The 27,546-nt window shown below is 35.1% G+C and overlaps 1 protein-coding gene across 4 annotated transcripts in view; it reads right to left on the reverse strand.

The window, feature by feature from the left end:
* Positions 1-27,546, reverse strand: part of Usp37 (ubiquitin specific peptidase 37) — an 83,614-nt gene that overhangs the window by 32,199 nt on the left and 23,869 nt on the right. For all 4 annotated transcript variants that reach the window (XM_046439626.2, XM_046439627.2, XM_046439624.2 and 1 more), the window contains 8 exons: positions 22,754-22,851; positions 20,842-20,926; positions 13,618-13,776; positions 8,329-8,460; positions 8,063-8,186; positions 6,895-7,085; positions 5,112-5,229; positions 3,606-3,685 (listed from right to left, as the gene is read on the reverse strand). In XM_046439626.2, coding sequence (XP_046295582.1) covers positions 3,606-3,685; positions 5,112-5,229; positions 6,895-7,085; positions 8,063-8,186; positions 8,329-8,460; positions 13,618-13,776; positions 20,842-20,926; positions 22,754-22,851 — 987 coding nt within the window. The remainder of the gene's footprint in view (positions 1-3,605; positions 3,686-5,111; positions 5,230-6,894; positions 7,086-8,062; positions 8,187-8,328; positions 8,461-13,617; positions 13,777-20,841; positions 20,927-22,753; positions 22,852-27,546) is intronic.

Below are 27,546 nucleotides of genomic sequence, written 5' to 3' on the forward strand. Positions count from 1 at the left end.
TCATCTGCAAAGATGAGACAGACTGAATAAAAATAGAACAAGTCTAATCATTAGAGAATCTTCTATTTCATGTACATTTGGAATTAACCTTTAATACAGGTGTCCTAGTAGGGGAAAAAAAAAAAAAAACAATGAAAAAAATTCTCAATGTTTTCTTTTCCATTTGAAAGACCAAACAGTTTGAGAATGGGAAACTGGGGCTGGGATTATGGCTCAGTGGTAGAGTGCTCACCTAGTGCGTGTGAGGCCCTGGGTTCGATCCTCAGCACCACATAAAAATAAATAAAGGTATTGTGTCCAACTACAAATAAAAAAAATAGATATTTAAAAAAAAAAAAAAGAGAATGGGAAACTTATGAGGTCAAATAAGTCTTTTAATTGTCTGCTGCTTTCCTGTTAGTGACAGCTGGTAACAATCAATCTTTTGCCTTAAGATTTCTTTCTCCCTCCCTCTTGCTTTAAATACCCCAAATATGAAAAAACAAAGTCTCTTGGATAAAAAATATTGACTATGATCAAAACAATAATACTGCTATGATTTATAAAAGCAATTTCTTTGAAACAACTTATTATTTAGAAAGAAATAGATCAGGAATGTAAAAGAACTAGTCTCTAGGGTCTGAGTTCCAGAAACCCCACACAGAAAATTGAAGCTAATAAAACAAAGTACAGCACTCTGGAGGCAAAGAGCCGCATAAATACTTAATGTTAATAATAACCTTGTTTATGATTGATTCTATTTTTGGAAAGAACTAAAAGCTGTCCTGCAACCACACTAATTTTTTGTAACTAGCTTTGCTTTATGTTTCTTTATATAGTGCTAATACACTGTAAGTTAATTTCATTCCCAAATCAGAAAATCTATTTTATGATTAGAACTTACTAACTTATTATTATTTAAAAAAATTTTTTTTGATAGTGAGGATTGGACTCAGGGGTGCTTTGCCACTGAGCTACATCCCCATTTTAATTTTTAAAAATTTTGTGGTGCTGGGGATTGAACACAGGGCCTTGTGCATGTGTAGCAAGCACTCTACCAACTGAGCTACATCCCCAACCCATTTAACTTTTTGAGACAGGGCCTTACTAAATTGCTGAGGTTGGCCTTGAACATGTGGTCTCCTGTCTTGGCTTCCCAAATCACTGGGATTTAGATTTCCAAATTACTTGGATTAAAGGCATCAGCCACCATGCCCAACATAATTTGTAAGATGCTCTGAGAAAGTAATGCACAAATTGCACAAAATTACTCTTTCCATTTTATTTTCACACACACATGTGTGTATGTGTCTGCAAGCAGATTTTTACTGACTGTATGGAATAAGAAAGGGAGCCAGTTGTGGTGGGACACGCCTATAAACCCAGTGCCTTGGGAGGCTGCAACGAGTGGAGCACAAGTTCAAAGCCAGCCTCACCAATTAAGCGAGGCCCTAAGCAACTTAGTGAGACCCTGTCAAAAAACAAATGAGTAAAAAGGGCTGGGGGATGTGGTTCAGTGGTTGAGCACCCCTGGATTCAATCCCTGATAGCAAAAAAAAAAAAAAGGGAAACTATAGCACAACAAAGAATAACAAATTACTGGTTGAAGAGCTCTAATCTGAAAATTCAAAATAAAAATGCGCCAAAATGTGAAATTTTCATAGCACTGAAATAATGCCACAGTGGAAAATTCCACATCTGCCCTCATTTGACAAGATGCAATCAAAATGTAGGTATTCTAAAAATGTTGTTTAAATTACCTTCATGTATATAATGTGTAAGAAATGTTAGTGAACATCACACTTAGACTTGGGACCTGCCCCCAAGGATCTTATTACATACATGCAAATATTCCAAAATCCGAAACACTTCTGGTCCCAAAATTTTGAATAAGGGATACTCAAGCTGTAACTAAATGTTACATATTATTAATTTTTTTAAACTTTAGATATACATGACATATTTTGACATACACACATGGAGTATAACGTATTCTAATTAGGATCCCATTCTTGTGATTGAATATGATGTGGAGTTACAGTGGTTGTACATTCATACATAAACATAGGAAAGTTATGTACAATTCATTCTACAGTCTTTCCTATTCCTACCCACCCATTCCCCTTTGTCTAATCCAATGAACTTCCATTCTTCCCTCCCCTCCCCTTGTTGTGTGGTAGCATCTGCATATCAGATAGGACATCTGACCTTTGTTTTTTTGGGATTGGATTATTTCACTTAGCAATATATTCTCCAGTTCCAAACATTTACTAGCAAATAACATAATTTCATTCTTCTTCTTCTTTTTTTAAACATATTTTTTAAGTCATAGTTGGACACAATAGCTTTGTTTTGTTTATTTGTTTTTATGTGGTGCTGAGGATTAAATCCAGTGCCTCGAACATGCCAGGCAAGCACTCTACCAATGAGCCATAATCCCAGCCCAATTTCATTCTTCTTAATGGCTAATTAATATTCCATTCTCTGTGTGTGTGTGTGTGTGTATCTATCTCACATTTTCTTTATCCATTCATCTGTTGAAGGGTACCTAGGTTGGTTCCATACATTACCTACTGTGAATGGAGATGCTATGAACATCTATGTGGCTGCATCACCTGAATATGCTATTTTAAGTCCTTTGGGTATATGCCCAAGAGTGGGATAACTGGGTCAAATGGTGGTTCTATTCCAAGTTTTCTTAGGAATCTCCATACTGCTTTCCAGAGTAGTTGCACCAATTTGCAAACCCACCAGCAATGTATGAGTGAAACTTTCCCCCAACATCCTCACCACCAACATTTATTGTTACCTGTATTCTTGCTAATTGCCCAATTGTTACATATTATTACTGAATTAAAAACCTATTAGCTAGTCTCCATCATCACTTCTAAGTCTCACCAGCTGCATCCTCTTGCCATCTTCTTGGAACTCTCAAGACCCTTTCTTCTTAACCATTCGAAACCACCCTCCTTTCTTATGCAAGGGTATTCTCGTTTTCTAACCTTCACATCTTAGCTTGCTGACCTCTCACCAATTCATTCCTACACTTCACTTCTATTTGTAAGTACTTGGATGTGGCTTAGTGGCAGAGCGCTTGCCTTGCACATGTTAGGCACTGGGTTTGATCCTTGGCACTAAATAAAAATAAATAAATAAATAAACAAAATAAAGATATGTGTCCATGTATAACCAAAAAATACATATTTTTAAATATTTATTTTTCAGTTTTCGGTGGATACAACATCTTTATTTTATTTTTATGTGGTGCTGAGGATTGAACCCAGCGCCCCGCGCATGCCAGGCGCATTACCTACCGCTTGAGCCACATCCCCAGCACTAAAAAATATTTTTTAAACATTATGTATTTTTATAAAGCACTTTTTGGGGTGGTGGGTATTGGGGATTGAACTTAGGGGCACTCAACCACTGAGCCACATCCCCAGCCCTATTTTGTATTTGATTTAGAGACATGATCTCACTGAGTTGCTTAGCATCTTGCTTTTGCTGAGGCTGGCTTTGAACTCACAATCCTCCTGCCTCAGCCTCTGGAGCCGCTGGGATTACAGGTGTGCGCCACCGCGCCCAGCTAAAGCACTTACTTTTAAAAGGGTAATTAAAGGGCTTACCTAGGAAGCCTGTTAAACTTATGCCTGACAAGAGCACACTTCCCACCACACTTTTCACAGGAATACTCAAGTTCTTCTGCCTACAAAAAGATGAGACAAAAATAAAGAAGGATGAAATTGAATCCCATTAGCTCATTCAATGCAAATCATGTTCTTACATGTCTTACTAGTTCAGATGAAGGACAACTCTGAACCAATTTAAATTTTAAGTCTGAGCCATAAGACGTACCAAATTAAGACTTAATCTTTAAAATATAGTCATCTTATAATATCATGTCCTCTTTCAGAATTCCTAATTCCGTCTTTACCAAGGAAACATCTCAGTTTATGATAGTAAATTGACTCTTAAGTCAAAAGTTTGATTCTCAAACTTTTCCTCATGGATACACATGAGTCGCTTCCAAGAGTATATCCAGATTTTAACATATGGCTATAGCAGAGTTAAGATCATCTTCAGATTTGGTGGAGTTCATGGTCTGTAAGGTGTAATTCTACCCCTTATAATGGAACGCAATCTTCTGGTGACAGCCCACTAAGAACTGCTCTAAATGGAACGAAGTTTGGGGTGGATATCATTACCTAGAGAAAACTGAAACAAGAAATCCTTAAAAAAATGGGGATAAGATACACAGGAAAGTCTTAAGTCTATGATTACAACAGGAACAGTACAGAAAGATTAAACAACAAAAAAGCAGAGCATTGGGGCTGGGGTTGTGGCTCAGCGGTAAAGCTCTGGCCTAATGTGTGAGGCTCTGGGTTTGATCCTCAGCACCACATATAATTAATAAATAAAATAAAATAAAGGTATTGTGTCCAACTATAACTAAAAAATAAATATTAAAAAAAAAGAGAATTTATCTTTGGGAGGAGATGAACATTCATGTTAAAAGAATAGTTTTCTTTTTTAAATCTTACAAAGACAACCCTGCCAATTTGCTGCAACAAAATAAGGACCATATTATATAGATAAAGAGATCTTGGCAAAGTTCTCTAGTTATAATGTCTCTATGTAATAGGTCTGATCAAGCCCCAGAACTTTTCTATCTGTGACAGTGTACCAGTGTATAGTTTACCTACAGTTTTGGATAAACATAATTTTTTTCTTCCTATTCTCATCAGGGTACACATACAAACTAAGGAAATGAAATGAAAAGCAAAAACACTTTTTTTCATTACTCAACTTTTATACAGTATCTTCATATTTAATTCATGTTATCAAATTGTAGCATTTCACTTCAAATGCTTTAATGTTTACAAATAATGAACTGCTTCTAAGGTTGTTTAAAACATTGCTACTGACTTAAATATATAATCTACTTAATCAACCAATTTTCTTCTTCAATGAACTATAGATTTATCTTTATAAAACAAATGTTACATATTCTTCATTTGTTTTTCCTGAAGATAATTTGATAGAAACTCTTGCCTTGAAGAAACCAACTTTAAAAACAATTACCTATGATATATAAAATTTACTTATGTGAAAATACAAAAGATTTTACTTACTCTAAAGAAAAGATCAAGAGAATCTTGAATCGAACGAGGAGGGAGTGGCTTTTTCCTACGAGGGAGGTCGATGGAGAGGTCATTAAACTGTTCTCTTTTGGGAATAGTCTCTCCACATCTGTTAACAATAAAAGGGGACAAATACGTGTATTTAGAGCAATATAAAGATACAAATATACTTGAAACACTCTTCACCCCTGCAGAATAAAGCTGACGCACTAAGAGCAGGCATAAGTAACAGACAACACTTAGACCTTTTTATGCTTATTTTAACACTTATTAAATTAATACAGAAAACAATCTTAGTTGTAATATTTAAGTACTTTCTTAAAATACTAAACTTTAAACTTTTATGTTTTCAAAAACCCACAAACTTTTTTCTTTTTTGGGGTATTGAGGATTCAATGCAAGGGCACTCAACCACTGAGCCACATCCCCAGCCCTATTTTGTATTTGATTCAGAGACAGGATCTCACTGAATTGCTCAGTACCCTGCCGTTGCTGAGGCTGGCTTTGAACTTGCAACCCTCCTGTCTCAGCTTTCCAAGCCACTAGGATTACAAGTGTGCACCGCTGTGCCTGGCGGGATATATTTTTATAAATTAAAAAAAAAAAAGAGCTCAGAGATCAAAACACCCTATTTAATTTACTCGAAATTAAACTGATTCTTTTTAGTTTAGCTAACTATTTTTCACTGGTTCTCTTTATCAGCATTTTGATTTTCAGCTCAGTTCCCTATTGCCACAATTGAAGACTGGGGCATAAGAACAGTTTTCATTCAATAAAAATTTGCTGAATGCTTTCCTGACAATAAAAGCTCCCCTCCCCCACCAAAGAAACAATTTATTTAGAATAAAACAAAAGTAGCTCAACTGTGAGCAAGCAGTATAATTGAGCAACAGCTACTTTAAAACTTAGGCAAAAAAGAAAGGGGGAGGGGTGCGGTTTCTTAATTTTCTAGAACTCCTGTGTACACAGCATAAGGCAAAGAGGTCAAGTTTTTCTACTTAAAACACCAGCTTTGGCATCATACTTGCAGATACACATAATGGCACTTGACAGGTAGAGTTCTAAGGGGAAACCTGATTTTGTAAAATTCCATATCCTTTGAGTTTGAGTCGTAAAACTCCTGTCAACCAGGAGCTATCACTCCCACGGTGATGCTACTCTATTTCGTTAAAGGAATTTTGCAGGGGCTGGGATGTGGCTCAAGCGGTAGCATGCTCACCTGGCATGCGTGCGGCCCAGGTTCGATCCTCAGCACCACATACAAACAAAGATGTTGTGTCCGCCGAAAACTAATAAATAAGTATTAAAAAATTAAAAAAAAAAAAAAAGGAATTTTGCAAAACCTTAAAATTAAGGTTATTAATCTTAACTTTGAGTTAATACATATTATCTGTGTGGAGCCCTTTTAATCTGGGTCTAGAGGGCAGAAACAGAGGAAGATTGAGTGAGATGTGCTCTTGCTGGTTGGGAAGCAAACCGCAATGTTGTAAGCTGTCTGTGGGGGCCACATGCCAAAGACCTGGAAACAGCTAGATGCTTATCTCCCACCTCCTACCAGTTGCCACACTGTGTGCCACTGCCTAGCCTGGAATTCTCTTCAATTCTTACCCCACCAAACATTGACTTAGAAAGGTTCTGTATACTCTGTGGGTTTATGCTTTCTTCCTGATGTGGAAAGGAAGATAAGAATTCATAGCATTTGGTACATCAAAAGAAAGTTTTATTATTTGCCATAAAGAATTAAGAGAAAGAAGTCTTCTCAGAAGTTACTTACGCTTTACAAATGATGGAGTGCTGAACCTCAAACTCCAAATTAGTAATAACTGGACAAGTGTATACTCTGGTAGCTGAAATATCTGATGAATTTTCTTCTCCAGGAATAGACTCAGTCTTCCAAGTTTTATTCAATTTTTCCATATCCTCTTTCAGCTGGTCTAAGCACTGACTTAAAAATTCATGAGCATCCTAAGAAGATAATAATAACATTGTAAGAAGATAATAACATCTGTCATCAAATCAAAACTTTTTTTTTTTTTATTAATAATAAAAACAGTTTGTTATCCTGGCACAGTGGCGCACGGCTGTAATCCCAGCAGTTCGGGAGGCTAAGATAAGAGAATCACGAGTTCAAAGCCAGCCTCAGTAACTTAGCAAAGCACCCTGTCTATAAAAGGACTGGCGATGTGGCCCAGTGGTATAGTGCCCGGGGTTCAATCTTCAGTACCAGAAATAAAATAAAATGTCAGTTCAAGATTAAAAACAAAACAAAACAAAAAAAACCACGAGGCTTGTGGCTCAATGGTAGAGCATGCATGAGGCACTGGGTTCAATCCCCGGCACCACATCAAAATAAATAAAATAAAGGTATTTTGTGTCCATCTACAAATTAAAAAAAAAAAAAAAAGCCAGTTTGCTACCAATGTGATTCATATAAGCACCTGAAAGAGAAATATGTGAACAAGGTCAGATTTATTCTAATAAGGATTTTAGGGCACATATTGTGTGAAGAAAAACAAATGAAAAGGGCTTGGGTGTAGATCAGTGGTAGAACACTTGTCTGGCATGCATAAGGCCCTCGGTTTGATCTTAGCACTGCAAACCTCACCTCACCCTAACCCTAACCCAAAACTACAAGTAAAAATAAAAATAATAGATTTTATATTCTTTACTATTCAGTTGCATTAGAATGAATGAATGAATGAATGAATGAATGACTCTCCACTTTGCTAAAATAAGGTTATTTTTCACTGGCACACCACACCTATATATTAAAATACGATAAAACAAGAAGAATCATACAGAACCTTATAACTTCTTAGGTTTTTCAATCCATGATGATCACACTACCCAAATCACATTTTAAAACAAAAATCAGGTTAAATACTAAAATAATTACAATTTCCCATATCTCTGAAATATTTAAAAACCATTTGCTAACTTACATTCTGCATGTAACCAGAGAATCTCTCTGCTGTAGCTGAAATGGCATTTTTAACTTTCTTGAGTAAGTCCTTTTTGGTCTCTGAATTGCAGATATCTTTTTTAACAAGCAAGTGTGCAAAGCGTCTGGTAAAATAAAAGAGACAAGGTTAACATGTCTTACAAAACATTAGATGGTATAATAGCATATAAAATTTTAAGCATTAAAATTCCATTATTCTATAATCAATAAGGTAAGAGGTTACTAAAGAATGTATGTAACAATTACCTGATAAGGGCATTGAGTGGAATTTTCTTCCAGGGGATACCTTGTTTAAGCAAGTCATTTGCAAATGATTGAAGTGAAAACAGAGACTGTAAAATAGCATTCATATAGCATGTATTTCCCAAATTGGAGAATCTGAAAGAAAAAAAAAATAGTATTTAAGGTACATTCAGTATAGCGTGGGCAGTTCCTAAAGTCTGTGTAGTGCAATAGTACCAAGGGGTTCTCCAGTTAGTCATGCATCAGAATCACTAAAGGGCTTATTAAAAACTACACATTATTGGATGGCACCCCAGAGACTCTAATTCAGTAGGTCTTGACAGAAAGGGTGCAAAAATATGCATTTCTAACAAGTTACTAGATGATGCTGACACTACCAATATGGAGAAAACCACTTTGAGAACCACTGCATTATAATATCATGATAATTTAGTTTCATCTAATTGAAAATTAGATACTTGCCATTAGGCTAAATTATTACCTTTCTCTCACCTCAATTTATACCTTTTTTTTTTTGTATTTAAGGGTATCAGCCCTTTATATATAATATTTATAGCAAGTATTTATTCTCAATTTATCATCTGCCTTTGTTTTTGGCCATGAAAAAAATCTAATTTTTATATAGTCAAATTAATCAGTCTTTTACTGAATCTTGATCCTGAATCAAATCTACAAAGCCTTTCCCCTACATTAAGATAACATAAAAATTTGCCAAAAATTTCTCCAAGTACTTGAAGAGTTTAATTTTTTATGCTTAGAACTGTTTCATTTGGAATTTATTCACCAGAAAGATGTAACTGTGCCAGGAGTGGTGGCGCATGCCTGTAATCCTAGCAGCTCAGGAGGCTGAGGAAGGAGGATCAAGAGTTCAAAGCCAGCCTCAGCAAAAGAGAGGCACTAAGCAACTCAGTGAGACCCTGTCTCTAAATCAAATACAAAATAGGGCTGGTGATGTAGCTCAGGAGTCAAGTGCCCCTGAGTTCAATCCCCAGTACCTAAAAAAAAGATGTATCTGTATATTTTTCAAAATGACTGCATATTTATTCTAATGTTTTAATAAAGTCCATTGTTCCTATAATCAGGACTATCTATTCTATTCGATAGCCCATCTACTTACTCATTAGTACAAAGTTGTTTTAATTATAATGAATTGATACTATCTTAAAATATCTGGTAGGACTATTCTTCCTATTTCTATTCAGCATTTTCCTACTATTTTTCTGTATTTATTTTTCCATATGAATTTTTTTCACAGAAACATATCAATTACTACAGCTTCATAAAAAAGCTGACCGCATTTTTACTGGGATCACATTAAATTTACTGTAGAGATAACTATGTACCTTGATATGCTAAGATGTCCTAACCATGAATAATTGATATTTTCTATGGATTTCAATTTACTGTTGTGTCTTTTGGGAGTACTTTGTAATTTTCCCCAATTTGAAAAATTCTTAAGTTTATTCCCAAGTATTTTTCTTTTTTGGTGCTACTGTAAATTGGATTTTCTCTTTCTACATCTTCACACTGGTTATTTGTATTGGCATGTCTGCTAATTTTCAGTCCTGCTTATCTGGCTAAATACTTTAATTGTTTAAGCTACTTTAACATGGACTCACTATGGTTTCTAGGTATTTCATTTACAATTATTATGCTTCTACTTTTTTCCATATCTAATTACATTGACTAATACCTCCAACACAACATTAAACAGAAGTAAAAATAGTAAGTATCCTTGTTATGGGTTAGCATCCACAATTCAAGGCTGGGGGTATAGTTCAGTTGGTAGAGTTGCCTTGCATCCAAAGGACTTGCATTAGGACTCCTTGCAGTGATATTTATACTTTTTTTTGTGCTTCTTGAATAGGTTTGGTTATACCTGTTTCATGAAAAGTAAGCACCGGAATCTTTTCCTCGATTTCTAAGCTCTGAAATAATTTGTGTAGCACTAGGATTCTGTGATTTCTAAACATGTCACAGAAATTTCCTGTGAATCACTTCAACCTGGTGCTTTTTATGTGAGGAAGCTCCTTGATAAGTTTCATTTCTTTCCATATAAACTGTTTTAAGTTTTCTATCTTGAAGGATCAATTTGGTAAAATACATTTCATTTAAGTTTTAAAATCCTTTTATTTTTAATTTTTAGATATACACGACAATAGGGTGTATTTTGACATATTATACATAAATGAGGGTGTAACTCATTACGATGCTGATTCCATTCTTGTGGTTGAACATGATGTGGAGTTACACTGGTCATGTACTCACATATGAACATAATAGGAAAGTTATGTCCGATTCATTCTACTGTCTTTTCTATTCCCACCCCACCCCCTTCCCTTCACTCCTCTTTTGTTTAATCCAACGAACTTCTATTACTTCCCCTCCCAACCCTCCCTTGTTATGGGTTAGCATCCAAATATCAGAGAGAACATTCAACCTTTGATTTTTGGGGGACTGGCTTATTTCATTTAGCAGGATATTCTCCAGTTCCATCCATTTACTTGAAATTCTTTTTTTAAAATATTTTTTTTTTAGCTTAGATAGACACAATATCTTTATTTTTGTTTGTTTTTATGTGGTGCTGAGGATCAAACCCAATGCCTCACACAGGCGAGGCAAGCCCTCTACCACTGAGCTATAACCCAGGACCACTTGAAATTCTTTTTGCGAAGTACAAAATAGTCTCAAATGATTCTTTAAATTTCTTCTTTATCAACAATTATTTCCCCCTGTCATTTCTTATCTTGCTTCCCTTCTTCCTATATTGTCTAAAAATCCAGTGACTTATCTATTTCATCATTTTTTAAAGTAACTAGCACAGATGCGCCTTAAGAACGGCTTATTATATCCCATATAAAACCATTATAAGTTGTAAATATTTATAAGTTGAAAATGCACTAAATACATGTAACCTACCAAAAATCACAGCTGAGCAACAAACAGCTATACAGTGTCAGCTGTTTACCCTCAGACTGCACGCCTGACTGGGAGCTGTGGTTTGTTGCCATTGCTGTTGCCCAGTATCACAGGAGTGAGTATAGTGTTACATATTGCTAGCCTGGGAAAAGATCAAAATTTAAAATTTGAAGTATAGTTTCTTCCAAATATGTATCACTTTTGTACCATTTTAAAGTAAAAAAATACTAAATAGAACCAATGTAAGTTGGGGACTATGGACTCTGATTTGTTAATATGACTCACTGCTTTTCAGTTCACCATTTCATGCAACTCTCTTCATTTTTATTACTTCCTTCTTTGTGTTTTGTTTTGGTTTGTTATTTTTTCAGTTGGAACTCAGAATTGATTTATTTTCAATCTTTTATTTGCATTGATATATACAGATGGTCTTTGGTTTAAGACTGTATACTTATGTATTCCCACCACGAATTTTTCTCTGATGATTACACTTTATTTCCAATTTTATTCATTTTCAGAATATCTGCAATTTGTTTGTTTGACCCAAGAGTCTCTTAATATGATTTTTTGAGTTTCTAGGTAGAAGGTACCTTTTTGATATTTAGTTTTGTGCTTGATTTTTTTTTTCTTTTTTGGTACTGGGGATTGACCATAGGAGTGCTTAACCACTGAGCTGCATCCCTAGCCCTTTTTAAAATTTTATTTAGAGACCGGGTTTTGCTGACTTGCTTAGGGCCTTGCTGAGTTGCTGAGGTTGGCTTTGAACTCAAGATCCTTCTGCCTCAGCCTCTCAAGCTGCTGTGATTACAGGTGTGCACTACCATACCCAGCTTCTAAGAATGTTCTTAAACAACTACCAACATTGAAATCTAAATTTAGTATGTGGGTAGTTAATATTTAATTTTCCCTTTCTGAGAATGATTTCTTCAGGTTTCATAAGTCTTCCCCTCGTATATGTTTTTTTCATGTAAATACTTCAGTCTCTTGTCTCTTTCAATATTTACAAGCTTAGACAGCAGAAACAGGAACACTACACAGGAATTTTGCTTGCATATCTACTTAGAAGGTAATTTAAAGATCTACTGTCTCCTGGTAATGCCAAAGCATGTATCATGTGTGCTCCTCTTTGCACTCCTCATTGATTTCATGGCTTTCTTTGAAACAAACAAACAAACAAAAACAGATTTTGTAAGGAACTCTAAAATTAGGTAGCCTCCTTTATCCTGAAGACCTGGAAGTTTTCTACTCATATTTTTTTAAAAAAGGAATCCCTCGTCCTGAACACTGTTTTTGGTACCGGAAATTGAACCCAGGGGCACCCTACCACTAAGCTACATCTTCAGCCCTTTTTATTTTGAGATAGGGTTGGTTTTGCTAAGTTGAAGATACCCGTCAATGCTCAACTTAGCAAAGCCTTAAGCAAATTATAAAGACACTGTATTTAATAAAAAATTTTAAAGGGCTGGGGACGTAGTTTAGTGATAAAGCACCCCGAGGTTCAATCCCCAATAAAAAATAAATGAATAAATAAAACAGCTTTCCTTAGTCTTAACAATTTCAACAATTTATCCTATAAAAGTTTCATGAAGTACTATAAAACATATGTGTGTATGTGTGTGTATACACACACATACACACATATAAACGTTCATTCTATCTTGGATTATATTTGGAAAACAGAGAAACTTAAAATGCATACTAACATAGTTTAAAGTTCTGTATTAATACATAAGGATTATTATGCAGTGAAAAATTAGAGAACAAACAATATAGCACAATGCTTAAGAATCCAACTGGAGTCCAGCTGCCTGGATTTAACACTGCTGTCCTATTGACTACATCACTTTAAACAAGTTAATTAACTTTCTTAAACCTTAGCTACTTAATGTATAAAAGCAGAATTTTAATATATCTATCTGACATAGCTGTTGAAAGGGTTTAAAGAAAAAAGGACTAAACCCTTAGCACACAAAATCTGGCACATAATAAACACTTTAGGTGTGACAGCTACTATCATTATTTCAGTTATATTATGATCTCATTTTTTATGTCTAACAAAAATATAATCATAAAGGTGCTGAAGAGAATACATTAAAATCGACATTGAAAGTGTATCAGTACTAAGAGGCAGTGTATGAGCTTGGAGAATCTTTGTTTTTGCCTTTAAAAAGAAAATTATATATACTTCAAAAAATCATCTGGAGATCAGATAATGGACTCAACATTTCTTATGGATGTGTGAAATCTTTCATAAGTGATCTAATTTGTAAATATTTTAGAGCTATAATTAATGTGACTCCTTTCATTATTTTTTTTATAACAGCACAATTCAATTGAATTATTTTATAAAACAGAAAGTGAAAAATTACCCACCCCTGCAGTTGTTGCTGTTGGTGAGAGGAAAGGGGCATTCTTGGTTTGTTCCAGCCAGTGTAATCCTGGTTACACCTCAGTTTTTTAACAGAAAGAGGAGTTGGCTGAGGAAGAAATCCCAAACTTCTTTTGGCAGAGGGAGTCTGGCTTGAAACAGTCCTATTTAAAAAAAAAAAGTAAATAAGGAAGAAGCAAAATAAAAATTTGAAAGTTACTACCATACTCCAGTAGATTCAAAGAAGTCACTATCTAGGGGAAGAAATCTTAAACTTAGGGTAATAATGGTAAAATGGTAATTAAAGTCACCTGGAGGGGAAACTCATAAATATGAATTAGAGAGAGAGAGCTAAAGAGGTTTATAATACTATATATATTTAACCCATAAGCAAAATAATCCAAGTTAATGGCTTGAGGAAAACTATATAATTACACTAAAACTATATAATTATACTTTATTATTCACTTTTATCCATTTTAGAGATATCACACATTAGTTTACCTAGTCTTGGACAGATTTAGGGAGTCAACTTCTTCCATAATTACAAATAGCAACACTGAAACAGACAAATTAAGGGTCCTTCTATAAGAACAACTTCCCGATAGCATCCTGTATTTCCTCATACTGAGAGTAAAGGCTGAAGAGTTGCCTCTCCTGGTTCTGAAGGATGACATGGAAGCTAAGAATAGGAACTGCCCTCTGCTGTAGCCTGTCTAGCACAGGATAATTAAATCCGCACATGCCTTTTGTCCCACTTTGCTGCCTCTTATAAAAGCTTTCCTGGCTCTTGAATTTTCCAAAGACGGAAATTTAAAACAAAAAAGTTTCTATCTTCCTTCAAAGCTGACTTTGAATAAAATCTATTTTCCTGCCAATCTGACTCTGGGTTTGTGGAGCAACAAATGGTAAAGCCCAGTTTCTTGCCCCTGTAAGGTATAGTTCTGCCTGGTACCAACACAACAAACATTTCCTACTCAATTTCCTTAAGAAAAACTTCTAGTTTATATGTTTATAAGTGGAAATATTCAAGGTATTTTTAATTGTCTTAGATACAGTGTTTTCCAAAAAGCCAAAAGCAATTTATATTTCTACCAAAATGAACTGTTATTTTCTCACTTCTCCATTGCTTATTATTAGTTTTAATTTTAAACAGAATAGTGATACTTGAACTTGATGTTATTTATTTTGCACTTCCCTGACTACCACTAACAATGAACATATTTTTATATTTTTTTTCTTTGAAATGCTTTTCTATATACTTTGTTTTACACTGGGTTCTTAATGATTTGTAGTTCTTTACATATTCTGTACAATAATCCTTTGTCTATCATATATCTAAGTTTAAAAGTTTTTGGTAGTGAAATTCATTTTTTCTTTCATGGCTTTGATTTGTGTGTGTTTTAAAAGAAATCATCCTGTGCCATAAGCTCACAGAAATATTTATCAGTATTTTCTCTAAAAGTTTTAAATTTGGTTTTCCTCTCTCTTTAAGTCTTTAATTCACATTTACCTGTCATGCTGTGAGAAAAGAATACAAATTACTTTATTTTCCTTTCATGGTACTGGGGACTAATAAGAGTCTCTCAGGTGGTAGGCAAGTACTCTACCACTGAGCCACATCCCCAGCCCTTTCCATTTTAAAAAATCTTGACACAGGGATTTTGCTCAATTGCAGAAGCTGACCTCGAACTTGCCATAATCCTGCCTCAGCTTCATAACTAGCTGGGATTTCAGGTGAGCATCAACACACCTAGCTTCATGATTTACCTTCCTATAAGGAAAACCAGTTGCTCCAAATTACTTATTGTCTGGCTAGGCCATGCATTAGGCACTATTTTTTGTTGTTGTTGTTTTTGTTTTGGTGCGGGGGAACCCAGGATTGAACTCAGGGGCATTTGACCCACTAAGCCACATCTCCAGCCCCATTTTGTATTTTATTTAGAGACAGAGTCTCACTGAATTGCTTAGCATCTTGCTTTTGCTGAGGATGGCTTTGAACTCTCAATCCTCCTGTCTCAGCCTCCCAAACCGCTCGGATTACAGGCATGTGCCACCGCATCCGGCTGCTTATTTTTGTTTCTATACTTAATGTCTTTTTCTTTTTTTTTCAATTAAGTTATTATTTTTTATATACTTTTTTTTTAGTTATAGTTGGACACAATATCTTTATTTTATTTTATGTGGTAATGAGAATCAAACCCAGGATCTCCCACATGCCAGGCGAGTGCTCTACAGCTGAGCCACAATCCCAGGCCCTTAATGTCTTTTTTTCTTCCAGTATCTTTACAATGATTTCCTTTATCACAGGTTTTAAGCACTAATTATACTGTACTTGATATAGCTTTCAGCATGCTTTATGAGGTTTCTTCCACCTGTGGTTTTATATTATTCAGTAAACTTTAAAATCTTTTAGATTATTTTCTTGAAATACTTGTTTTCTCACTTTTTCTCTCCTCCTTGGGGACTCTAATTTAAGAGATATATTTGGGGGGCTGTGGTTATGGCCAAGTGGTAGAGCGCTTTCCTAGCATGCAGAAGGCACTGGGTTCGATCCTCAGCACCACATAAGTATAAAATAAAGATATTGTGTCCACCTAAAGCTAAAAAATAATTTGGCCACCTGAAGCTGCTCCTCAGCTCACTGTAGCTCTGTTAATATTTTAGTCTTTTTTTCCTTCTTTGTTTCACAGTAGATAGTTTCTATTATTGTTGTTTAAATTCATTAATCTTTTCTTTTGCACTATCTAATCTGCTGTTAATCTGGTGTATTTTTCAAATTGCATTGTAGGTTTTTTGTTTTTTTTTAAGAGAGAGAGAATCTTTTTCGTAGATGGACACAACACAATGCCTTTATTTTTATGTGGTGCTGAGAATCGACCCTGGGTCGTGCCCGTTATAGGCGAGCACTCTACCGCTGAGCCACAATCCCAGCCCCATTATAGGGTTTTTGTTTTTGTTTTTTAAATATTTATTCAAATTTGTTATACATGACAGCAGAATACATTTCAATTCATAGTACATACAGAGCACAATTTTTCATGTCTCTGGTTGTACAAAGTAGAGTCACACCATTCAAGTGCATTATAGTTTTGATATCTAAAATTTTAAGGTTTAAAAAAGATATCTTCTGCCAGCCACAGTGTTGCATGCCCATAATTCTAGCAGCTCAGAGGCTGAGGCCAGAGGATTGTGAGTTCAAAGGGAGCCTCAGCAACTTAGCAAGGCCCTAAGCAACTCAGCAAGACCCTGTCTCTAAATAAAATATAAAAAAAGGGGGCTGGGGTTGTGGCTCAGTGGTACATTGCTTGCCTAGCACATGTGAGGCACTGGGTTCAATTCTCAGCACCACATAAAAATAAATAAAATAAAGTTATTGTGTCCATTAAAATTATATATATATGTGTGTGTGTGTGTGTATATATATATATATATATATATATATAAATAAAAGGGCTGGTGATGTAGTTCTGTGGTTAAACACTCCTGAGTTGAAACCTCAGTACAAAAAAAAAAAAAAGGTATCTTCTGTCTATTTGATGTTTGTTCTTCTATTTTCAACATACAGAATATAAATATCTGTTTACTAATTCTATCATCTATGTCATTTCTGAGTCAGTATTATTGAATCTCCTCCTTAGAGTATATATTTTCCTGCTTGTTTGAATGTCTACTAATGTTTTCTTGGATGGCAGGTAGATGTGAATTTTACATTTTTAGGTGATGGATATTTCATATTTCTACAAACATTCTTTAACTCTGTTCTGGGATATGGTTAACTTTCTGGGAACAGTCTTTCAGGGTCCTGCTTTTAAGGTTTAGTTTGTGGGACCAGAACAGAAATTGGTCTAGTGATAGTTTTCCTCACTAACAAGTCAAGACCTTTCTTAGTTTTCAAACTGCTGCTACTAGGAACAGAAATTATGCCTAGCTTATTGTGAACATCAAGTATTATTTCCTTACATCTTAGGCGAGTACTCTACCACTAAGCCACAATCCCAGCCCCTCTCATCTTTTTTTTTTTATACCTTTATTTATTTATTGTTTATGTGGTGCTGAAGATTGAACCCAGGGCCTTGCATGTGCTGGGCGAATGCTCTACCACTGAGCCACAACCCCAGCCCCCTTCCTTACATCTTTTTTGAGTGGTTCTTTCCCTGACCTTGGATATTCTCAGCCCCAAACAAGGTACAAACATTATTCAACTAAATACTCAAGGAAGATCCTCTACAGATCTCTGCAATTCTTTCTTTGTGAAGCTCTGTCCCCTCTGGTACTCTGCTGTGTAAATTCTAATCAGCTGGCCTCCCTGGACTCCCAGGTTCATTTCCTCAATGTAGGAAGAGCACAGGGCTCTGCCTGTTTCCCTCACCCAGTGCTATGAGTTGGGAACCTCTAGGAAGTAAGCTGGGGCAGTCATAAGATTCATTTCATTTGTTTTGCATCTCTCAGGGGATCACGGTCCATTCTTTGATAACCAATGTCTCAAGTTCTTAGCTGTTTCAGGAGAGAAGATAAAAGCAGTCCCTAGTACTTCACCTTGGAGAGAAGAAACAATCTTTAACTTTTTTTTTTTATATTTATTTTTTAGTTGTAGTTGGACACAATACCTTTATTTTGTTTACTTATTTTTATGTGGTGTTAAGGATCAAACCCAGGGCCTCGCACATGTTAGGCGAGTGCTCTACCACTGAGTCACAACCCCAGCCCACAATCTTTTTTTAATGTGTCTATTTAACTTAACTGCAGCTGCTTCATAAATAAGGAACTTTAAATGTTTTAATATCTCTGTACCCTTCCTCCCTCTTGTATTTCTTCTCATTGTCCAATATTTTATTCATTCTTTACTTTTAATCCTACCAATTCCCATTTCACAAAAACTATCAAAATGTATTTATATACATAGAATAACCTCAAAAAGATATTGTTAACAGTGGTTGCTTCTGGAAAGAAATAATGAAAACTAGGAGATAGGAAAGAAATATTTTTTTACTGTATATACCCTATGTCTTTTGAACTTTATACCACATGCACTTATTAGCCAAACATGATAAAAATAGTTAGCTTTTTAAAATATGCTTTTTAAACTTCCTGGCTCACTTATTTTTTCTACTCCTTTGTTTAGTTTCCTTGTTTTTGCATATCTAAAAACAACATTCTTTTGTCTATGTTCTTCAATTGTAATTGAACTTGGTATAGAATTTTTATGCTATAAATCTGTTACCATCTGTCTTCTATTCCTATGGTTGCTTATGTCAATCTGACTTTCTCTTCTATAAAGGTCATTATTTTCTTTTAAGTTTTTATTTAGCCACCATCTTCTATAATGATTTTTTAAAAGAATATTTGTTATTTGGCATTTGTGGAGGTTTTTCAATGTGAGGACTTTCATTATTTTTATCCATTATTTCTCTGACTATTTCTTGCCTTTATTCTCCTTCATCTTTTTTTCCTGTAATACTCAGAAGATATGGAGGATAGACCAAGAAGCCCAACTTAATTATCTTATTAATTTTATTTATACAGATCACTTCCTCACTCTACTGCATTCCATGATCTTCTTTTTACCAAATGCTTGGTAACTGCCTCTGCCTTGTCTTCTACTGAACACAGGACTTTATGTTTTGGATTCTTAATTCTTGCCCCTATATAGGTAACACTGAAGCAGATGCCATTTGTTGTAAGTCCCATTTTTGAATCTTTTTGTTTCCTATTCAGAGAGCATCAGTAAGCAGCAAATTAAAAGTCCAACAACAGGTAGTTATACAGAAACGTTTTGCTCTCATTTATTAGCTCAGAGAGTTGTTCTAGATACCCAGCTTCATATCTTCTAAGTGGAGTCACAATTCCCAGCCTCATTTTGGTTTTGAAGCCCAGTTCTCAATACTTGACTTGTGCCTTATGACTTCAGTTTTTGCTCATTATTGGTTTTCACACCAATCTGGAAATTTTCACATGATATTTGAGGGTAGCTTTGCACTAACATGATTTTTCTCCCAAATGTTCCTATCTGGAACGAATATGCTCATTCTTTTATTTTAATAAATTTGTGTATTTAATAAACCATTTGCAAACCAAATTTAGGCATTTTTTAAAAAATCATTTGCTTCAAAATTCTTCTAATGAGACGAAATAACTCAAGATTTTAAGTATAAATAACTTATTACTACTGTAGTCATAAAGCACTTGAGAGGTACCACACAAGGTTGAATATACATAAATATATAGTATCTAGTTGTTTACTTCATCTTAATCATTTTTACAAATAAGATGTCTTTATCACTTTCAATTAACCTCCAATAAAAAGACAAAATATGACAGGTCATCATACAGAATATACATTACACACCATATATATTATACATGCATATATATTATATACCTTCACTTTTTACATTTTAAACCATCACCCCTCTGTACCACATTCTACAATCATGCCTTCTCAACAAGTGCTTAGCAGTTGTCTTATATGTATCCAATAAACCTAAAAAATATATATAGAATCAACAATTAAATTTCAGACTAGCTTTTTCCAATAAAAGATACTCATGTGAAATTTTTGTTTAAAAAAAAACTTAATTTTTAGAAAGCAGCTTAACAAATACACTGGAAACAAAGGCATCATTAAAAAGGCCTCAGGAGAAATCTTATTAGGCTCATTACTTGGGAGGATGGAAAATACAGTGGTCTAGAATCTGATAATGTCACCAATCACAATCTGTGGCCTCAGTGTAAGTTTTCTGAGATCTAAGATTATTCACTTGTTGAAAAAATTTTTGAAAAGAGATCAAGTTAGAGCTGAGCATAGTGGCACATCCCTATATTTTCAGCAACTTGGGAGGCTGAGACAGGAAGATCACAAATTTAAGGAAACTTGGAGCCACTGATTTAGCAAGACCCTATCTCAAAATGAAAAATAAAAATAAAAAGGGCTGGGACTGGAGAGTAGCTCAGTGTTAGAGTGCCCCTGTGCTAAATCCCCAGTACCACAAAAAAAAAAAAAAAAAAGAGGGAGACAAAGCAAAAGAGTAGAGTGAGAGATATCAAACTAACATAGTTCTAAAGTAATTTCTAACTGAACTGTCAAAATTCTATGTATCTCATTTAATTTTGATATGCTTAAATTTGGTAATTCACTTAGAAACATAATGCATAGCCCATTCCATCATTCAAAATTCTGAAAAAGAAAGCTCTTCAAATTTTCCATAAGGCACACAATTAATGCATACCTGTCTAGGTTAGAGGCACCAGAAGAGTACTCCTTAGACCCAACTCTGCTACCATAAAATGATGATGACTGCAAAGGCAAAAGCCCTATAAAACAAACAAACAAAGGAAAAATTTAACATTTAAATCAACCATTCAAATTCATTTAATAATAAATTATACACTGGGCTTGTTTACATTAAACTGTTTTTTCCCTTTGTTTTCATCAAATTAAAACACGTATATTTAGAGATTAAGTACTATGGGAAAAGAATAGTAAAGCAAGGTTCCCTTGCCCAAAAGCTCTATAAACTTTTGATTCTAGTTTCTAACCATTTTTCGAAACTTAGTTTTTCTTCTTCTATACAGTGCTAGAAGTCTGTGCTTTCTACTATTTCTTTTTTAAAATTTTATTCTAATTTGTTATGACAGCAGAATGCATTTCAATTCATATTACACATATAGCACAATTTTTCATATCTCTGGTTGTACACAACATAGAGTCACACCACTTGTGTCTTCATGCATGTACTTAGAGTAATGACATCCATCTCATTCCACTGCCTTTCTACTATTTCTTTATGTATTCATTTTAAACAGTATCAGTTGACTCTTCATTATAGAAAATTAGAAGATTTTCATTCACATGACCACAAACTGAGGTCCACAAAGATGTGTACTGAGGATACTTTTTGTCTCCTCTCTCCAACCAATTATTAGTTGTGTTAACTTTAGTTCTTTTACTGATTAACCCTGTGACTCTACTGCACGTATATGTATGTATGTGTGTGTGTGTGTGTGTGTATATATATATATATATTTGTAGTTGTAGACGGACAGCATGCCCTTATTTTATTTGTTTATTTTTATGTGGTGCTGAGGATGGAAACCAGTGCCCTACACGTTTTAGGCAAGCACTCTGCCACTGAGCCCCAGCCATACACTTCTATATTTTCCTTAACTTCAACATTATTAAAGTTAAGGAAAATATATTTTTCTGCTTTCTAACTATTGGCTGATTATAAAAGCTGAAAACCAACAAGTTGAGTTTATATCATTTAAGTATTAAATATTTCAGAGTTAAGACTCATATTAGATATTTCTTTCTGTAGGAATCAATATAACAATCCCAAACCACTAATAGGAGAACACTTCAGAGACCTAAGTAAATTCTTAATTATCAATTTATCAAAACTACAACATATTTTAGCTTGCTTCAATTTAAGCTGACATGATATTCCAATCACTACCAGATATCTGAGTCTCTAAGAATTTCCTATAATCAGACACCTAGGTCAATGTGGGAAACATCTGACAAAAACTCATAAACATCCTTTCCGTTTTTATAAAAACATTATAAGGCAATTTTAAACAACGGCTTTAGACAACACTTTCAATATCTTCTAAATAAGATTATCTTATAAGTAGCAACATTGATTAATTTTTATTTCAACCAATTTAACTTCTCTGATTCAATCTATGGTCCTAGTAGCTGTGACAACAAAAGAGCTTAATTTTAGACAGTCAAAAAGAGAAAGAAGGTAAAGCTTGGATCCTATATATATATATATATATATATATAGAGAGAGAGAGAGAGAGAGAGAGAGAGAGAATACAAGTTTCCTTATATTTCTAACACTATAAAAATATCTTAGCAGGTTTTGAATGTGGCTCAGTGGTAGAACACTTGCTTAGTATGTGTGAGGCCCTGGGTTCAATCCCCAGCACTGCAAAAAATAAAGAAATAAAATTAAAAATACACACACACACACAAACACATTCTTTGGCTAAATACTGGATATGAATTAGAGCCGAATAACTACTTAATGAATTTTGCATTATTCCTGAATAATGTAGACATATGTCCCAGTTTAAGTATTTATTTCTAATCTAATACAGTATCAAATAAATCTTATATAAAAGACCTAAACTTACCTGATGTCCGATTTTCTTCTGTCTGTTTCAAACTCAGTTGCTTTTCTCTACTACTGATTAAATACTTTCTGGAGGGATCTGTCATAGCCTTGTTGTTCCTATAGTTAATAATTTTAAATCAATGTAATATAAATATATAAAGATATTAATAATTTTAACAGCTGTCATTAAAAAATTTACATTTCAAGTGCCAAAGTCATTGATATGCCTAAAAGTTAGGCAATGAGGTTGTTAAATCTTCAAGTGCTCAGTGAATTAGCTAAGAATTATGAAAATAACCTTTTATTACCAAGAGCTAGCTTAATGTATAAAAAGTTAAACAAAAACCAAAATGTTTGCCAGGTGTGGTAGCACACATGCCTGTAATCCCAGTGGCTTGGGAGGCTGAGGCAAAAGGATCACAAGTTCAAAGCCAGCCTCAGCAAAAGTAAGGCACTAAGCAACTCAGTGAGACCCTATCTCTAAATAAAATTCAAAACAGGGCTGGGGATGTGGCTCAGTGGCTGAGTGCCCCTGAATTCAATTCTTGGTACCACTCCCCCCCCACAAAAAAACCCCCAAATGTTCTTTCATTGTGTATGATCTATAATACTATTTACTAAATGTCATTATCAGTTCAACTTATAATAATCAAAGTATTTTAAGTTAATAAATATAAAGTTAAACCTTCTCAAACAAGCCCATTTCCCCCTCCATTATTCCCAGATACCTGAACTCATAAGTAGACAGTGTCCATTCAAATGAAAAGTTCATGCTTTGGATAAAAGTGCTAACTTAGGGAAATCATCATGAATTAAGTCAATGGCTAACAATGTTAAGTGTTCCACTCAAAACCCCTCTGGCCCTATTTTTATGATATCTCTTCTACACCCTCATATCATCCTAGATCAATGTTTCAGAGCCAGTAACTAGGCTTGCCCTCAAGGTATGAGATACTTTCTCTAGGACCAGGATGAAGTCTAACCTCTGTGTGATTTTGGTCCAAGACCACACCCATGCTTCATTTCTTACCCTTCACTACCTTGGTTTTCTTGCTCCCTTCCTGTATTCCCCTGTGAATATTTCCTTAATAACTCACTGGTATACTAACCTCCATTTCAAAGTCTAATTTTGGGGAATCTGATCTACAACAGTTGGTACAATTAATGGGCCTAGGAAGCATACTTTAAGGATAAGGCTCTGGAATTGGGGCACTTATTTGACAATGGCAACAGAAATTCCACTGTTGGTAGTAATACTTATGGTATCCAATAGTATTATAATTCCTAAGAATTTCATTTGTGCTCCATCGGGACAGGATAAATAAAAGTGGACACGGCTAATGCAATCTCCACAACATTTAAAAATTTGGCAGAATGATTGTAAAACAGACTGTACTGGGGTAACAGAAATGTTCTAAAACCAGATTACAGTGATAGAATATCAGTGAATAAATTTACTAAAAATCATTGAATTGTATATGTAAAACAGGTGAATTTTAAGATGTGTAAACTGCACCTCGATAAAGTTGTTTTATTCCCCTCTGTATCCATGCCTCTCATTCAGAAGTACAGTCTAATCTTTCATCCTTTAATGGGGTTAGCTTGATTTCCTTTCCACAAAGAATGTGATAGAGGTAACAATGTGTGAGTTCAGATCCTAAGTATAAAGGTGTCTTGTAAATTTCTCCTCTCCTGAAACCCCATCACTGTTATATGAGTAACTCCGCATGCCAGCTTGCTAGATGGCAAAAGATACATGGCCCAATCACCAAAACCAATAGCCAGCCAACAGCCAACCATATGAAGTTTGATTGCACCAGTCAAACCCTAACCAGTCCACCTAATGACTATAGATGCATGGGAAAGTCAGAAAATCCAAGCAATAGAGGCCAAGCCATGCCCAAGTAAGCAGAACTAAGGTGAACATAAATTAATAAGCAATAATAGTTACTATTTTAAGCTACTAAATTACGAAGTGGTTTATTATATAGTAGTAGAGAACTGTTACAAGTGATATGGAGTAAATAATAACCATAAAGACTATGGAACTGGTTGGTTGTTACTAGGAGTATTGATATGCTCAAGAGAGAAGATTACAGGCTCTGTGGAGCCAAATACCAACTTCAGGACAAAGACATTGTGCAGAGTCACTTATCTACAGAAGATGCAGCCTGGAACCTTAATTCTAGAGCAAAACTATGCTGTCTGCAGCAGAAAGTTAACACATCATCAATAAAATATGGCATAATTTTTTTTTGTGTGTGTGTGTGGGGGTGTTGAATGGTATGCTGAGAACAGAACCCGGGAAGGTTCTACCACTGAGCTATGTACCTAGCTCCTTTAAAATTTTATTTTGAGATAGAGTGTTGCTAAGTTGCCCAGGCTAGTCTTGAATTTGATCCTCCTGCCTCAGCTACCCGAGTCACTGGGATTACAGGTGTGCACCACTGTGCTCAGTGTGGCATACTACTCTTGGCAAATTACTATGCCCTGGAAGAGTCTAAGCATTTGCCTATTGGTCATCAAAGGACTATGTACCCAGAGGTAACTCTCATGATCTGGGTGCTACCATATCCATGAAGTCATAAGATCAGAGAAGCACAGCATTGATCCATCAAAAAAAGGAAGCAGGTCTATTTGGATTAAGCCCAAGTAATCAGGAACTGAAAACAAGAACCGGCCTAGGACATTCCCAAGATCAGCTGAAAGGAAAGAAATAAATATGGATGGATCATCTCAGGACACTGTTCCAAAATGAAAATGAATTATAGCCCCATTAAATTACTTCTCTGAAAGACAATGATAAGGGTTAATCCTTTACTGGGCAGAGTTTTCAGAAATGCATCTCCTTATCCACTTCATGTGAGAAAAAAGTGGGACATGGACTCCTGGGTGGTGGCAAGGAGTTTAGATAGATGGTCAAAGGCAAGGAAGATCCAGAAATTATTTTTGGAAGTATATGGACAGGTTTATGAAAGTATGTACAAAGGTAAAGATCTGTTTTACCAGAGAACTCCACTAAAGAGAAAGTATCAATCAGCAGGCTAACTTATTAAGTGAAGTCAGCTAATCTCTGACCTAACTCATTCCAATACTTCCATAAAGGGCCCATGAATAAAACAGCCATGATGGCCCAGATAAAAGCTACAGAATAGGTTTCCCTTCACAAGGAGTCTACTCTGCAGGAAAAAAGATAAGACAAGGGCAGATGACCACAGAATCAACTCATCTTATCACATCTGTTATTGTCCCAAAGCTGCTAGCCTGGTAGGCATTGCAATTTTTTTCTATAATTTCTATAATTTTTTTCTCTAAGTATTCATATATATGCATATACATGTATAAATGTAAATACATACATAATTTGAAATCTAAGTCAAATCTGAGACAGTTTTAGGTGGCATACTATAATAGCTTTTAAAAGTGCAGCTTAGAGATGATCTTATTAGGAATGTGATGCCCTTCAAGATAAATATAGATTGAGTTGAATATCCTTTATCCAAAATGCTTGGGACCAGAACTGTTTAATGTTTTGAAATACTTGCATACATATAATAGCTTGGGGATAGGACCCAAATTTAAACACAAAATTATTTTGTTTCATATATAACTCATACACATTACCCTAAAGGTAATTTTATAAATTATTTTTAGTGCAACTTGTGTTTAAAGTACTGTGAGGAGGTCAGATGTGGTTTTTCCATTTGAGGTGTCATGTTAGACTCAAAGAGTTTCAGATTTTGGAATTTTGGACTAGGGATGTTCAATCTACACCTTAAATCAACAAATCATTACATTTATAGAGAATACCTAGATCTCTGAACCAAGGGGTAGAAGTAGGAGTAGTCCCACTCACCATTATTTTCAAAATTCACTTGGTGAATTTGTTTCCTAGTCCCCCACCCCCTGATTTAAATTGCTATAGACTCTGACTTTCAGATATTTTACCAGGAGGCACAGTAAGAAAATAATTAAAACTAAAGTTACCTAGTCATTTTGGGCCCCTCATCCTGGCAGAGCAACAGACAAGGAAAGAGGTTACCACCCTAGTAGTGAGGAACCCAGCCTAATTCCATCTTAATATTGGGAGCCATCTCGTCACAAAGTCATGAAAAGTTAATTTCTGTTTTACTACAAATTACTGAAATTTCTAAACTTGTTTGGAATTCCTGCCCGTGCCTTGAACTCACCCATGCCTGGCTTTCCCTGACCAGATAACAACTCTCTCTAAAACCTTATGGTGCCTCATAAATCCTCGCTCCCCCTGACAAGATAACAACTCTCTCTGAAACCTCATAAATTCTGATGTTGGATCTAAATTTACTCCCTACCTTGAAATACCACATAGATCATTAACCTACTATCTGCCTTTGTATTATTATGCTCATCAAAATCCTGTTAGCTGTGAGTTCTCAAGATACTCCCCTTTGCAACTTTCTGTGCTATAAAACCTTGTTCCTAGAGAGGTGGGGGGCTGGTCTCTAGCCCACGTTAGGAGAGACAGCCGCTGATCAACTCTCTTTGTGTACACAAATACAAGATTGCTTTAATTTGATTTAAAATTGGACTCGGTGGTCTTTTCTCTGCGTTGGGGTTCAACAGTAGAGGTAAATGACTGATGATTAAGAGGAAAGGTTGCTGCTACATAATAAGGACAGAAAGTAATCTGTTCGGAATAAAGGGAATTCACTAGGGTACCACTTGGTGCTCTCATGCTTGCTGGTAGTATGGTTCCCACATAATTGCAATGGGCAATTACATCAACAATGGCCTGAAAAGCACATGGTGACCAGAGGCTCAGATCAGGTGACT

Source organism: Marmota monax, unplaced genomic scaffold (genome assembly GCF_021218885.2).
Source record: "Marmota monax isolate L192 unplaced genomic scaffold, Marmota_monax_Labrador192_F-V1.1 WCK01_AAM20220418_F8-fsc00041, whole genome shotgun sequence".
Taxonomy (NCBI): domain Eukaryota; kingdom Metazoa; phylum Chordata; class Mammalia; order Rodentia; family Sciuridae; genus Marmota; species Marmota monax.